At 29.1% G+C, this 16584-nt stretch overlaps 1 protein-coding gene across 1 annotated transcript; it reads right to left on the reverse strand.

Annotated features, from left to right (window-relative positions):
• Window positions 1-203: 203 nt before the first annotated feature.
• LOC105624478 (nose resistant to fluoxetine protein 6-like) lies at window positions 204-10917 on the reverse strand. Its single transcript, XM_012205840.1, has 12 exons — window positions 10701-10917; window positions 5390-5604; window positions 4769-4989; window positions 4588-4679; window positions 4013-4197; window positions 3428-3597; window positions 3117-3285; window positions 2608-2804; window positions 2026-2158; window positions 1512-1701; window positions 1286-1428; window positions 204-704 (listed from the first exon to the last, which is right to left on the reverse strand). The coding sequence occupies exons 1-12, from the start codon at window positions 10915-10917 to the stop codon at window positions 204-206; spliced, it is 2433 nt and encodes an 810-aa protein (XP_012061230.1).
• Window positions 10918-16584: the final 5667 nt, after the last annotated feature.

Below are 16584 nucleotides of genomic sequence, written 5' to 3' on the forward strand. Positions count from 1 at the left end.
AATAAAACTCCTTTGTCCACTTATTCTTTTATATAAAATTTTGATTATATCTTTCACTCTTTCTCTTATTTTATTCTTTTACTAAAAATGAATGTATTTGTTCTGTGAATTTTTTAAATTTATCTCACATAATAATCATTCAAATAATTAATATATAATAAACTATGAACTATAACTGGACTAGAATAAAGCAAATCGATCTTTTAATTACTATCTTTCAAGGAATGATTTGGTTTTGCTTTGGGAGCGTCGTTCAATTCTTTCCCATTTGAATGTTCATCAGAAGTATGACAAAAATCGATGGTGACATGATCGGATCTCTTACTATTGAAATTTACAACCGAGAATGTCTCGTCGCATTTGATAGGATTGATACAGTATATTTTATCATTATTTATTTCTGCCGTATTGATGTATTGTACATCATTTTTTTTAGCAATTTTTGTAAGATGATCGTGGAGAGTTACATCACAGCCAACGTGTTCTCTCGGGTTATCGTTAACGTGTGTAGTTGAAGATTCCTTCGGCTGGGAAATATCTTTGCCGGTTGCCGCAGAATTGTTAGTCTTTAAGTCTTTCGACAAATTTTGTTTACGTCCGGAAAGTAGAATCCTGTCGATAGTCATAAATGGCATTTCAAAGCAGAGGCTCCATAACACGGATATTATCATCGTAAACATTAAATTGGCGAAGAATGCACGTATCTAATAAACAAGAAATTTTATTTATTGCTTGTCTTTTCTAGATTATATTTATACTTTAATTTAATTATGACTCATCAATATCTCTCAAATATTTAAAATAAGCAGAAGCTAATGTAATTAATACGTTAAGCACTTATATTTATATAAAATTTATGTAAAATGTAGCAATGCAATATAAATGCTCAGTAAAATATTTTTCAAGCACGAACATATATAAATATGTATGTAAACATGTAGAAATATTTTCTTTTGTAAAATTACTTTTTTTAGTAATAAAAATAACAATAATAACAAGAAAACATCAAAAATAAAAATTAAAGAGATAATTTTCGCATTATTTGTTTTAAAAAAAATTAAGTTTGGAGAAATGTAAAAAAAATTGCTCATATATAACTATGTGTAATTTTATATAATTATATGTGAGCAATTCTGTTACATTTCTTCAAATTTGATTTTTTTTAAATAATGCGAAAATTATCCTTTTAATTATATTTGATATTTTCTTCTTATTATTATCATTTTTTATTTTCTCGTTACCTTTATTGCAATATTTTAAAAAAGTTTTTATTTTTCTTGCTTACCACGTTCATTTGTGTTAAATTGCCGGTAGTTCGAATGGCTCCGACGTGTGATAAAATGAACAGATAATGAGAGAGATAAGCACAGTAGGTTAATTTGCTGAGCGGTATCCATCCACTCCAAGAAAGTAAATAATTGATGGGACCTTGAAATGATTATCACTTTTAGAGACTGCAGTTGACATAACTCGGTTGGTAATTATCTTGCACATGCGTGCGAGATTATTACCTGCATATCCGTGCGTGCAGCAGAAGATGATCCAGGAGACCGAGAGTGCAAAGACCTGTCGATGAAAACCGGCGTAGAAACTCGCCTCTAATCTGTTATATACGTGAGTGTTGAAGTACATGTCCCGTGGCCCAAAAATCACTGAGAAACCGGCCATAATCGCGAGCAGCCAACCGAAAATCACGTACCTCTGCGTAAGGCAAGTAGTGATTTTGTAAAATCGATTTATTTTATGATTATTTCAAATTCAAGATATTTAAATATATATATTATTTTTTCAAATATTAATGTATAAAGTATATAGATATAAATTGTAGAAACAATATTTATGAAGCTACTTGTAAAAATATTTTGACTTTAATCTGCTTTATGTTGATTATTATAAGAGAGAGATAAGTATTAGTTCTGTAATTAAATATTAAATAGATGATGATTAATATTAAATATTATATAAAACAAATATGAGAGTAAACATAATTGTGTGAAACATAATTATTGTGTGAATAATACTTACATTGCGTAATTTGACTTTGCAAGAACGCGTCTTAAACATCAAGTATCCTAAGCCTAATCCAATGACGTAAGAGCCAAATCTATTGTATGTCTTTGTATAGATCTCCAGATAAACTTGAGCTAAATCCATCTGTCTACGAAATACAACATCCTGTTGAGATTATAAAATTACTAAAATCCGGCAATCAAAAAAATTTTGTGTAATTTTCATGCAATTTTCATAGAAATTAACATCACGTAAATAGTAATCTTGCACGATCTTTTACAATTATTTAATTGATTTTTGAAAACTTGGAAAACTTATTATAAGAGGACCCACTGAGTGGATGTATCAAAAGCTTACAAAAATAAATGCTAAATATATAAAATATATTCAAAGTAAAAATTATGCAATTAATTAAAATTAGATAATTGAAAGAATGTCATATAAAACTAGATAACAAAATTAGAAATAAAATAAGACTATTATATTTGAATAAAATAAGACTATTATATTTTTGAAAAAAAAAAACAGATTTTTTAAAATATTCAAATTACAATTTTTAATCAAATAACAAAAGCGAAATTGAAATTCTACACTCACTCCTTATAATAGAGCATGGTGCCCGTTAATTGAAGAACATAAGTTGTAACGAAAGGTACTAAGACCGAAAGAAATAAGCAGACGGCCAAAATAATGGCAAAGAACAGACTCCTAAACTTGAGCATAGGATACAGTATAAGCGGCGATAGCCAAACAAACTGCATGTCGGTCGATAGGTACCAGGATTGGGACATGCACTAGAAGCAAACATAAGAAAAGAGTGACATCTTCGCAAAAGTGCGCAAATCTGAAAAATCTAGAAAGCAACGAAAAGTAAAATAGCTCTTAGTATGTAAACTTAGTAAATCCAAAAGTAAAAAGGAAGAAACGAATAAAATAATAAGAATATTATGATAAAAGAATATGCGCAGCACAGATTTCAAGATATCATATCTACCGTTATACATACAAAATAATGGTTAACTACTGTTCAACATACGATCATATTTAGTATGATAAATAATATGCAAAAAGTATGCAAGGTAAATTAAATTCAATAGCTATTCTACCATGTTCGGTACATTAACATAATTGTTAACATAGAGCAAGTTGGTCCACCAATTTTCACGACAAAAGTTTTTATCAGGGCCGACCCAGGTGTCCCATTGCGGGCCTGTACCAAATTTGTAGAATAGAGTGGCATAAAAACCAATCATCATTGCGTAGGCCGGTGTTAATCTGATAAAAGAAGATTCTGTTTCAATGAATTCGAAGAGATAAAAAATAAGTAAAAAGAAAAGGATATAGATTAAATGTGGACTTATGGAATATATTGAAAACTTAAATTGCGAGAAAAGTCGATTCAGCTGTATATACGTACCTTATATAACGATGAGCATAAAGTCCTATCATGTCGAAACGCCACTTTGAGGCGGCTCGTTTCTTCTTTGATAGTTCGGTGTAAGCGAGTAGCATCCCACTCAAAAGGAAGAAAGTATCCGTGACAATGTTGCCATTGAGCACAAGCATGTTGTTCCAATCGTAATGCATCTTTTTTGATAATAAAAATATTTTCATAATCGAAATTGTTGACAGAATTTGAAGAATTAAAAGAGAAATTAAAAACAATGTGATTTTTAACTATACTTATATGTATAATAATACATTCTCTGTTTCTATAATCTTAATATTGCTTCTAAATACATTTTCCAGTTCAATTCTTCAAATTGTGTACTGAACACAGGTGAACACTATTTCGGTTTTGGTTTAAAATTGCTTTTCCAAGACCAGCTCTATTCAACGTGCAATTTAAAGAATTGGAAAATCTATTAAAAAATTTACAAAGAATTATTTTTAGCACTAAGATCTAGTTTCAACCGTATTTAGCGCTTTACTTATTTGATTTATTTATATAATAGTTTATATAAAATAATTATTAGATATTATTAAAAAATGTATAACTCACATATGGAACCTGTGTGAGGTCCATTTTGACACTAACAATCTCCATGTAATGAGTATGACCGTAAATGATCCAACATATACTGATGAAACGTAAGCCATCTAGACAGCGAATAGAATCCTCACGTCTGTCCGTAATTTGCAATAGCTTTTTCCCATTCGTGTACAAAGAAAACGCCGTAAAAGTATCTACATGAGAAATCATTATTATCAAAATCATTATCATTAGTAATCTCCTAATATTGCTTTATTAAAGGAACACAATATTTAAGAAGAAATGCAGATTAATATTATAGATTAATATTATAGATTAATATTATATAGATAATTGATAATTGATAATTAATAATTACTAATTATTAATAATATTTATTATTAATGATTAACATTATTTAGATAATTTTTCTTAATCGCACTTTCTTTTCTTTTTTAATACTCAGTATAATTAAAATTAATTTTGCAAAGCTTACTAATCAACTTTATTAATTTAAATTTAACTTAATTTCGTATGAAATATAAAACTGTATTTTTCAGAGTAAATCTAAAGAATAAATATCTTTATATTTTTATATATCCTACTTTTCAATTTCGATGTGTTAGTCTGTTGTTGTATTACGACATCATATCCTGTGCTGGTAATAATGATCAATGCGAATAGTATAAGAATCGATCTAAAAAAGTTTCAAATTGTTATACAAATTAAGTATATATTATTGCAGAAAAGTAAATGTTTATTTGACAATGAAAGAGCTTTATTTACGTGTAACACCAATCGGCAATGTCCCAAGTTGTTCGATCAGTTTCCACGGTGTGACATGATTCCTTAGAAACATTGATAGTCATATCAACACGTCCTACGATTTTCAAAGGATCGAATGCGATTTCGAGAGACTCCTGTATCTCCGTATGATTGCAGGTGGACGGAACACAAAACATCCACTCGTATACGATTGAGTTGCCGGAACTCCATTTTGTCGCATTCTACCCCACAAGATATTTATATAATATTAGTCCTCTAAACAATATAAATCTACGCAATCTTATTTTAAATAACTTAATTAATTTTTTATTAGGAAACAAGGGGCCATGCACTCATAATGCTTTACCTAATTTACCTAATTAATAAGCATCCTTTAAAAAGTTTACACATTTTTATTATTTATTAAAAACTGATTGTCTAGTTTTTGCCTACTCCTTGTTAAATTAAAAATATTTACACGTATTTAAAAATTAGGAATGATATTTATCCTTATTTTTATTTAATTATTTTTCGTATTTTCGTTAATTTATTTATATGCCTGGCGATAGATGTAAACTGGACAGTTTACTCGCATAAATTGTTGTATGCTGAACCACAGTAATTGCAATAATACGAACTCACCGATGCGATTGCAACATTTACGAGCAGATCCCCCAGGTCCAATTCGTGTCGTGGTGTACCGTGGTCTGCGGAAATCTCGAATTGTACTGCCGCGTTGCAAGCCTTTCCGATGAATCCGTGCTCGTTTTTTATTCGCAAGCATTCATCAAAATTACCCAGCTGTTTATAATTGCCGGTGATCAAACCTGATGGTATTTTAACTGAGGCGTCGAACACTGAAAAACCAAAGAATGAATCTTTGTTTAATCAATGTGCAAATTTTCGTTTAGCTCTTGAATGAAAATTCGAATCATTATTGATTTTCCTGCAATAACATATATTTTAATCTCTAGAATTTCTAGAGAATGTTTTAAGAAAAAGACGCCTATACGATAATGTAAATACTCGAATAAAATACTATAAAATATACAGGATTTATTATGATATCTAAAGCTTCAATGAGAAAGGGAATACGCTCGTTTGCGGTATATCGCTTTGCGAAGCTTGCTCCTATCAATCGATGCATCTTATTGTTGCGTTTTTCTGGACATTTACGGCATTCCGGCTTTGACATTTAACACGCCCTTTCTCCCGTTCCGTTTAAATACATTCTGAAACCGGTTAAAACAGACACAGGTGTAGTCAATGCGTCAAGGCGTTCTTCTGTCCTCAATCCACGATCAGCTAATGTCATTTTTTCACATTACCCTTCGAATATCCGGAATCATTACCGCAGACCCGGAGAATAATTTTTATTACTGAAGACTGATATCTTAAACTTGATTTAATCTTTAATAATCGTTTATCGAGTGCTCTGTCCTCAAAGTGCAACGTGAAGTCTTGTGATTTATTGCAATATATTGTATATAAGAGAGCAAATAAATTTTTTTTTTGCTTAAGTTACGTTGAAGTTGATGAACTGTAAATTAGCTTAATTACTTTAAAAGTTACATAAACAAGGATTAACTTATTGTTAATTACAAGTTAAATTAACTTAAGCTAAATGAAGAATTAATTTTAAAAGGCATTATTTAAATTAAATCAATATAATTACAATTATTATAATTTTTATAATTACAGAAAAATTAAAACATAAAAGTACAATATAGAATATAATATAAATGTAATATTTTTTTTTACTTGTAAATTAAGTTTATATAAAATAATAAAGAAGTATAGGTTTCTAGAAAAGAAATGTATGCTTTTTCTTTAACATTATGTGTAACAATAAATTAGTCACAGTATAAATAGGATTTACACAGACGATTTATATGTCATTGATTTATTACTACTACATCAGTATCTCACACATGTATATACATAAATGTTCGTATAACAATAATATTTTAATTAGACATCTAATTTATTTTTAAGAACACATTGTTTCTTGATACAAACTATTAATCTGTGGATTATTATTTCATAAGTATAGATTGCCTAGTTTTTATATGAAGGAAATATCGTCACGACGCGACAGCTTTAGAGCGCTATATTGAACTAAGAAATGATAAAGAAAGTTTCAATTTCGAAATTTTTTACCGTTTTTGACATAAATTCCAATAGATACGTATTAATGCGCATACTTTAATTCTGAAAAAGGATTTTCAAATCAGTAAGAGAGAAAAAAGTAATTATTATTCAACAATTATAAGATCGGTAATACAGATGGCTGTAAGATCCCCTAAAGTTATTAAATTTTTAATTTTATTCAACTATTAACTTTTTAACTAGTTATCATTCAATTTGTTGTTATGACACATATCTATAAATATGAATATAAGATTGTAGTAGAATTCCTACTATAGTCTTTTCATTATAAAATTTTTATAAAAATCTTATTCTTTGCTCTTTCTTCTTACAATTAATATATAATTTTAAGATTAAAATTTATCGATTCTAATCTTCATTTTTATGGATGTATTTGCTCATTTTTCTTTAATAACAAACGAAGCAAACAGACTTGAGAAAAAAATTTTATATACGAAAAAAGAAATTGCGAAATTGAGCAATTAAATCCTATATACGATGGAATATACTCAGCAGGAACAAGCAGTGCGTTGATCAAAGTCACATTCAGTTCTAGGAGGATAGCAATAAACTATCCAACTACGCGTTAAGAGAACCGCGCATTATATTCTATATGTACATTATTAGTCTGTGTATATCGCGAGTTATACTCATTGAAATGAGATTTCAAGGTGATTCCTTGGAATTGTGATTGCACTGTGACGCAGAGGAACGTCAATGTCGCGAGGGCATTAACTGCGGAAGTACTTATGTGATACAGTACTAATAGGTTCGCAGAATCATATACGAGAAATCGCGCGTTGCAAAAATGAGTTGACCAAGTCGAAGGAAAATCATACGTTGGATGATAGCGCATTCAATTTTAAATGCCCGAACGATAACGATAGCAAGCGATATTTACACAGATTGCACGATAGTGATAATTCAATATATTCCCGGTTGATTCTAACGTAGAATCCTAATAAGTCAAAGATATTATCTATTAATATTTCAATTGCCAAACTGATTTTGAGTTTAATAAGTGTAGTATATATTATTTTAACATTTTATTGCTTTTTTATGTCTTTATATAATTTATATTACTTCTTTAACACCTTAAATACAATTAGTAAAATCGTTTTTAATCTTAAAAATGGTAAATAAAATCTATGATTGAATGATGGAGATTTTACAAATATGGATGATATGACAGTCAAAGGGTGTTAGTGTAATAATGCAAGTTATTTTATTTCTAAAATCTCTCTATATTTATAAGTAGAGAAATCTTCAACGTATTTACGAGAATTCCTCGCGTCGTTATCCTCGCGTACTCAACCGATCCGACTCTTAACGTCATATAAACAATAGCTGAGGAATCGTAATTGAATTGGCGATTAAGTGACGTACAAGCCAGGAAAAGATCGATTGATCGATCGACTGATCGAAGGCAGGTCTATGATACACAAGGACGGTCGTCAGCCTCGTGAATGCATCTTGCTGACCCAGTTTGGTCTCGCGTACGACGCATATACCAATTACATCGGTCAATATATTATTGTTTTTATGCGAATGTACGGTAGCATTAATTGTTTTTTTTAACGACATATTGTTACAAAACTGGCAATACTCGCATAGTAATCGCCAAATTAATAAGAATTAGTTCTTTCGACATCTTTCATTTGATTTTATTTTGTATTGGATTAATTAATGAAGTAGAAGAAAACATTTAATAATGTCATATTGTAACAGCTAAGATTCAATAATTATTATATATACAATATTATATCACATATATTATATCACATATAATAAAATTATTATATATTAAATAGACTTAATTCTTCATTGTATTAAGCATTATTATCTTTTAATGTATCATATACTCCAGGCCAAAAGTCTGAAAACATTTTTCAAAAATTGATTATCCGATAATAATACTATTAATATAATAGTACTATTTGATTATTATTTTTTATATATGTATATTTATAAAATATATTTTACATGTATGTATATTTTGTTATACTTATGTATATTTTCTCTAAATAATTATTTATTATAAATTATTTATTAATTGTTAACTAATTTACTTTTCTTCTTTTTAATTAAAAGAAATATTGAATAGAAACGAGTAAGAAAAAATCTTATTAATTTAATATTAAAGCGGTTATTTTATGAATCAACGGATTGTAATTATTAGCTATTCTATCCTTATCTTCTATTTTATATTAAATATAATATGTTTGAATAAAAATGTATTTGTATGTACAATGCTGGTGGAATATAAAAAGAAACGCAATGATCGCGCATCAAATACTATCAATAGAGAAATCCATTTGACACTGATATTAAAAAGGGAAAAAATGCATTGGGTGGATATTCATTGAATATTGCGTTTGCGCATTGACGTAAGAACGAGTAACGACGTGTCAACTAATTATCGCGGCGAGATAAAAGCTGTCATAATACAAAACGGCACGGCAATGATCTATGCAGCGATGATCCATAACAGCGAGATATGCGCTGTCGAGGACGCGTGAGTTAAATATCTTATAACGTCTGATGCTGTCACCGATCGACATCGCAGTATTAATATCAATGAGATCAATGTCACTCGTTAATCTGTGCTAGTCCAAATGTCACGGAGACGATAATTTGTTCGCAAAAATGGACACAAGGTTCTTTCGATCGAACGTAAATTTGACTTTGATATCGTTTCTCTATATCGAAAATACGCGCGCAATCTGAAATTATTTATTCGGACTAATCAATCGCGAAATCATATCAATGTCGAAATCATACGACTAACATATGATTTGAATTTTCGAAATTATTCATTTTTGAATTTTTGAAAAGATAAAAGACGATAAAATTTTGCGACGTTTTTCGCTTTTGCAACTCGTCCTCGTCGAGTATATTGAACTCGTTGTGTAGTTTGAAAAAAAAATGTTTATCACATCGATCGATCTTTCTGATTCATCCACTATTATCTATGAGCGAAGAGATTGATATCTGCAAGTAATTGACGCGCGATATGCATTCCACGTGTGCTTGTCGCGATATCATATACGCAATATTACATGTCCGATAACCTCCCTCGATAATTGTGCGCAGCGTGCAATGTCCGATAATTGCTAAACGTAAAAACGCAATTGTTTCGTGATGTTACATGCGATGCATAACAGATAAAAACAATATGTAAAGATTATATAATGTTTTCCTCCTTGTTTTTCCCCGACAGAATCCAAATTATTCTCATTGCATAAGAGATAAAAAAATCGGAATTATTACAAATTATACATAAAATATCCATTAATTTTACATCTGAGCATGATGATTATTTAATTTTACAACTTTTCACTACAGCTCTTTGGAGAAAATGAAATATAATTTAATGTTATTATATTATAATAATATGTTATAATAATAAAATATTATTTAAATATTTAAAAATGCATTTTTTCCGACTCATTTATTAAACGCAATCTATAAGGATTTAAACAAATTCCATCCAAACTTTAATTATCTCCGATTTATCTTTTTCTATTAAAAAAAAAAATTTTTAGAAAGACAACAGTTAAAATTTATTTATTGCAACTTATTTGCTTACTAATTGCAAAATAATTATTATTTCTAAGACAAAAATATAGCCATCAAAAAGTCTTTTGAAGAATGTCTATTAATTGAATTTTAATTTGTGTTGATTGGAATTTTAGATATCTAATTTTAATTATGAGAAACGAAGTCTAAAGAATCTCTCTCTCTCTCTCTCTCTCTCTCTCTCGCTCTCTCTATTTTCGATCTTTCTGTTTATTATTTTACTTACTTTGAAGCGCCCAGGGTGTGTACGTCTCAAGTGCTTTCAAATAGATTTTGCCATCGCGAATACACTCGGAGGAAGCAAATTCTCCAGGTATGAAGGGCTTTGTAAGGACATCTGCGAGAACAACTTCGGGCCTTAATTTTTTACCAACTCCCGCCGCCACTAGCAGGATTAAGAGGAGACTCACGCACACTCTCCATTCGGACCGCATTGATTTCATTCTTCTTGAATTTTATCCTTTTGCATTAAGAATATTAGTTAAAAATTTCGTATCACTAAGTACATGCAAACAGGAATATCCGTCATGTTAAAGTCAACGAAAGAAATACAAAATGCTAATTGACTGTGATGTACACGATTGCGTTCTGTTGCATGTATAATGCGCATGAGGTGTCATTTTATCCTTGTTGTTTGCAGAATGTTAAGCAAGGATAAAGTAATATATAATACGTAATACGCATTATAGATACGGCCAACTTAAGGCCGCATACGTTCAAGTAAACTTATCAAGTTTGCTTACGCAAACCACTTGTGCATAGACTTTGATCATATTTTACGTGTGCAACAAAACATAGTCCACATTTTCATCTTTATAATATGTTCGGCTGATATTACATTTGTCATATAACAAAGCATTTCAAGCCTCTTGATTGGGTGAAAGAAAACATCCAATCAATATATTTAAAATCTTTTTTGTCATATTATAATAATACCCTTCCACTGAAAAAACCGATGCAGCACTAGTGCTGTACTTCAATGAAAACTATATTATATAGTCATGTACTATAATATAATAAGCCTGTTCTTTTTGGCCGAAGTTTTGCACCAGTTTCATCTTTCCTGAAGAGAAAAGAAAGAAAGATGAATTGATGCAAAAGTTCAGCCAAAAAGAACAGGCCTCATAATGCAGAGGATAAATCATGAGTGCCTTTCCAATTACTTAACACAAATGTAGCAAATTAATTTACATATTGTCATACGGAGAGACTTTTTTTCTTAGAGTTTATCTTGAAAATATGGTAATAGCCTGGGATATTATATATATATATATTATATATTTTCGAAGAATTTTATGTAAATTTCTCTCATTTATTAATAAAATTACAATAAAATATATAATAAGTTTGATTAATTTTAACAAAATGCGTGGTAAAAATTTGTTAAATATTATATTGTATCACAACTACCATATTTTCAGAGTAAATTTTAAGAGACAATTCTGTCCATGCAATGTTAATAAATAATTTGACGCTTTTAATATATATATTTTGTTATATATTTGCTATATATTTTTTGTTGTCATGATAATCTTATAATCTTATTTGTTAAAAGAATTAAATTATTTATTTTTTACTATTGAAAATATGTGAATTAATTTGCTACGTTTGTATTAAGTTAAATTATATTTATTCTACAATAACCATAGTAAACATTGTAAATGATAAGAAACCAAGTAGTTGTAGTTGTAAGAATCAATCAATTAAATCGAATACGAGGAGAATATTTGACTACGATTGATTTTTACAACTGCAATCACTTACAACTGCGTTTACAGGTATTATAGAACAAACATTAAGCAATTGACTTCATGTAACTTTTTCCCCTAGATGGAAACGCGAAAATGCAGAACATGTGTATAAAATATGTGTATATACATATATATATAAAAGTATAAAAATTTTCATTTTTCATGTTTCCATTGTAGAGAAAAAGTTATCAGATTGATATCCATATACAGGGATACAAAACTTTCAAAACTTGATTTTCAACTCTGTCAACTTCGAGTATTCTTTATCCTTGTTAAACATTCGGACAACAAGGATAAAATAATAGTCGGATTGATAAAGTTGAGTTTTAAAGTGCTTCTCAGAGCTGCTTTCCAATTGCTTAAGGGGTTGCTTAATCCAATCGCATTAATTATATCCAATTATATCCATTTAATTAATCCAATTAATTATCCAATCGGATTTCTTTTACAAAAAGGCACGTAAAATGTGATTGGATAATTTTTTTATGCATACGTTTATGCGGTTATGCAAGCTTGTGTGAATATAACACATCTTAATAAAAAGGAGTGCACAAAGTATAGCGTTGTATATTCTTGTGATTCAATTAAAATAAAATGTGTACATTGTGTACGATTTCGGTTTCAATTTCGGTTCGTTTTGAATATAATTATATTAAATGTACACAGCTTACACAGTTGACTACTAGCCTTCGGGCTGAGTGTACGTTGTGTCGACGATTACGGCAATTGGAACGCAACTTGCTGTATGCACAAAAGTGTCTAGTGATTTTACAATTGGAAAGACCCCAAATTTAGTATGGTTCAGTAAAATACATTACTTATATTCTCTGTTGTCCATTTTGAGCGCGTCCCACTTAACGTTCGTAATGCGATCATTTCATCCTTATCGTTTTCAAATATTAAACAAGGATGAAATGATGCTCACAAGCGTTGCGAACGTTAAATGGAACGCACCCTTTATAACTAATAACCTTTTGAACCAATAACAAAAACATTATAACTAGATAAGAGTTTAAATTACTTATTTTATAATAATATTCTGATTTATTTAGTTTTTAAAAATTACAAGATTTTTAGACGTTAAATATCATTGCGTACTTAGCAATTTTTTATGCATGAATATAAATATACAATAACATAAACATGTATAAATATTTATAAACATCCTTCTTTCGTTTAATTTTTCTTTTAGTATTTTAAAAATAATAATAATAATGCGAAAACACATCAAAAATAATTAAAGAGATAATTTTTGCCTGTTTGTTTTAGAACAAATAAAGTTTGGAAAAATACAAAAGAATTGCTCATATATAATTGTATTAAATTATACACTGTTATGTATGTGAGCAATTTTTTTTATATTCTTCAAATCTCCAAAGTTTATTTTTTCTGAAACAAACAATGTGAATTATCCTTTTAATTACTTTTAAGATTTCTCATATTATTATTGTTTTTAGTATACTAAAAAGTGATTTTACAAAAAAACATGTAATACAAAAAAACATGTATGGACATGGATATTTCATATATAATTATATATATTTATGAATATTTACACATGTCCATACATATTTATATATATATTTATCTATATATTTATATATATATTTATCTATGAAAAAGTTTTGACCGGGACAACTATTATTAGAAACTAAAACTAATATTGTTATTATTAAATTGATTAGAATAATGTAATTTATTATATCTCAAAAACACAAACACAATTTTGATTTCAACTTGCACTGATCTTTCACCGTCTCTAAAGACGGTGGAAAAAAAGTTGAACTCAATACACCTATTTTGCACCAGTTTTGTCAATGGAATATTAAAATTGAAATATGTGAACCGGTGAAACAATACAATTGCACTGAATGTGCGGCAGTATTGCACTACCTTTTCGAACTGGAAAACTTGTTTTCTATTTCCACGGGAAAAATAAGTATACTTAAGTATTCCTAATCGCGCACATTCGAAGAAGGTCACATACTATCAACATATAATTATCTCTAATAATTCACGAATTAATGACGCACAATTCCCATACCTTTATCTCCAATCTATTAAGAAAATTGTCTCGCACCTTATCGCACATTTATTTCTAGCTTACCGTAATTTCTTGCAATTCCGATGGTGGGTGTTTAACACGAGGAAGGAAAGACAGAACTGAAAAATGGCGGATTCGCCGACTTGCTCGCGGACTTGGTCGCGTGGCCGGAATTGGAAAGGGGCGCGCGTCTCGTGTTTATGTTTCGCGCGCGTCCTCGCACGTATAAACAGGAGAATCCGCCGCTCGTTAAAATATAAGTAAACGAAAGAAACACATAAAACACAAAACGCCGGCTGACTGTAGTGTACACGTTCCATCGGCGCGCTGGTTCACTTATATATTGGACGAACGGATGGGGGTAAGGGAGGCATTCCGTGCTCCTCTGACCACTCGTGGCCATCTCGGATCTCCTCTTATCGATATAAGCGAGGATTACGCGTCCGCGAAGAGAAACGTCGCCGCTGCCGCCTCCACCGCCTCCACTGTCATCGGAGAGTGGGAACAACACTCGGTTCGACAGCGAATGTGGTCAGGAATTCGATAATGCGAGCGAGACGGGAAGAATCTGTACAAATTTACAGATGGACGATGATGAAATTCAATTACTTACTAAAACATAACTTCCATGATTATTGCAATCATATTCGATAAATTGATCGCTAGCAAATCCCAATAAATTTGATAAATTCGCGACAAAAAATTATAATTCTTTTTTTTTAATTAAAAGAATTATTTAAAATTCTCTATTTAAAATATAAGGTAAAGTATAATAGGGCGATGAGAAACAAAATAAAGATTTTTATATTATATTTTAAATTTTGATATGTACTTCTACTTCAATTGATATTTATATTTCCATCAATTATTATACAAGAGTGATATGAATTGTTATCTTCTTTTATTCGAATTCTTTTCTTAACATAAGTTTGATAAATTAAAAAGTAAAATAATTACGGACTCTCAAACCATTAAAACAAAGACCAAATTCCAGGCTAACGATAGTCAGCGCGTTAACAAAACGCAAATTTTAATGTCAATAAAAATATTAAACATTATAAAAAGGACCTTAAGACAGTTTTATTCTATACTTAAACATTTCGACTTGGAATTGTTTTCAGTAATACAAAGAAATTATTATCGTAAATATACACTAAACATCCATCAAAATAATATGATTCTCTCAGAATGCTAATTTTGAAGTAAAATTTTAATGGACAAATATCTTTAATCTTTCGATGTCTACTATATCTATCTATACATAGACTTAGTTACAAACATTCACGAATAAGAATTATATTTGGTTATTATATTTGGTTTTTTAGAAAATTTGATGAAGTCCAGTTTTACATGAGTTCTAAAGTTCATTGACTTCACTTCATAATTGTCATTCTAAGAGAGTGACGTTACCTTGACGTTTATTGTATTTACGATAAAAATTTTCGTTTTTTTATTGATGAAGAAGATTCCAAATCGAGTCAAAATGTTCAAATAATGGAATCAGGAGATATGATAATATCTCGGCGCCAAGACATAAAGCTAACTTAAGATTCTTTTTATAATGTTTTAACATTTATTGTAGCATATTACAGTTTGCGCTTTATTATCCACGCTATCATTAACCTGGAATTTGTTTCAGTGATTTAACATTATATTCCGATAAAAAATTGTTCAATGCATGAATATATATAAATATATAAATAACATATAAATATATAACATATATATATATATGTATGAAATATGTCCATACATCCTTCTTTCTTTTATTTTTTTGTAATTATTGTTTAGTATAATAAAAATAATAATAATAGTAAAGAATAATTATAAGGATAATACGAAAATTATTCGTATGGTTTATTTTATATCCGTTTTATAATAGCCATAAGCATAGTTATAAGTGATTATAGTTGTAAGAATTGACCAATCACAATCGAATATTCTCCTCCTATTCGACTTAAATGATCGATTCTTACAAATACAATCACTTACAACTATGCTTACGATTATTATAGAATAGGCATCAGGCAAACTTGAAAATCGTGTTTGGAACATGTAAAAAAAATTGTTCATACAATATAATTATGTATAATTTTGTATATAATTATGTATGAGCAAATTCTTTTACATTCCTTCAAACTTAATTTTTCTAAAAGAAATAATGCGAAAATTTTCCTTGTGATTATTTTTTATGTTTTCTCATTATTATTATTATTGTTTTTATTATACTAAACAATAATTTTACAAAAAAAGAATGTATGAATATTCAACATATTATTTTTTTTAATTTGCGTGACATTCATTTAATCAATTAT

This window comes from Atta cephalotes (genome assembly GCF_000143395.1).
Source record: "Atta cephalotes unplaced genomic scaffold scaffold00003, whole genome shotgun sequence".
NCBI classification, from domain to species: Eukaryota; Metazoa; Arthropoda; class Insecta; order Hymenoptera; family Formicidae; genus Atta; species Atta cephalotes.

Excerpts from the sequence above, each read along its gene's own strand:
- LOC105624478 (XM_012205840.1), bottom strand. The coding sequence starts at position 10,917 with ATGAAATCAATGCGGTCCGAATGGAGAGTGTGCGTGAGTCTCCTCTTA. Across the intron at positions 1,702-2,025 it reads GCAAAGTCAAATTACGCAAT|AGGTACGTGATTTTCGGTTG; the intron begins GTAAGTATTATT and ends TGCCTTACGCAG. Across the intron at positions 705-1,285 it reads ATTTAACACAAATGAACGTG|ATACGTGCATTCTTCGCCAA; the intron begins GTAAGCAAGAAA and ends CTTGTTTATTAG.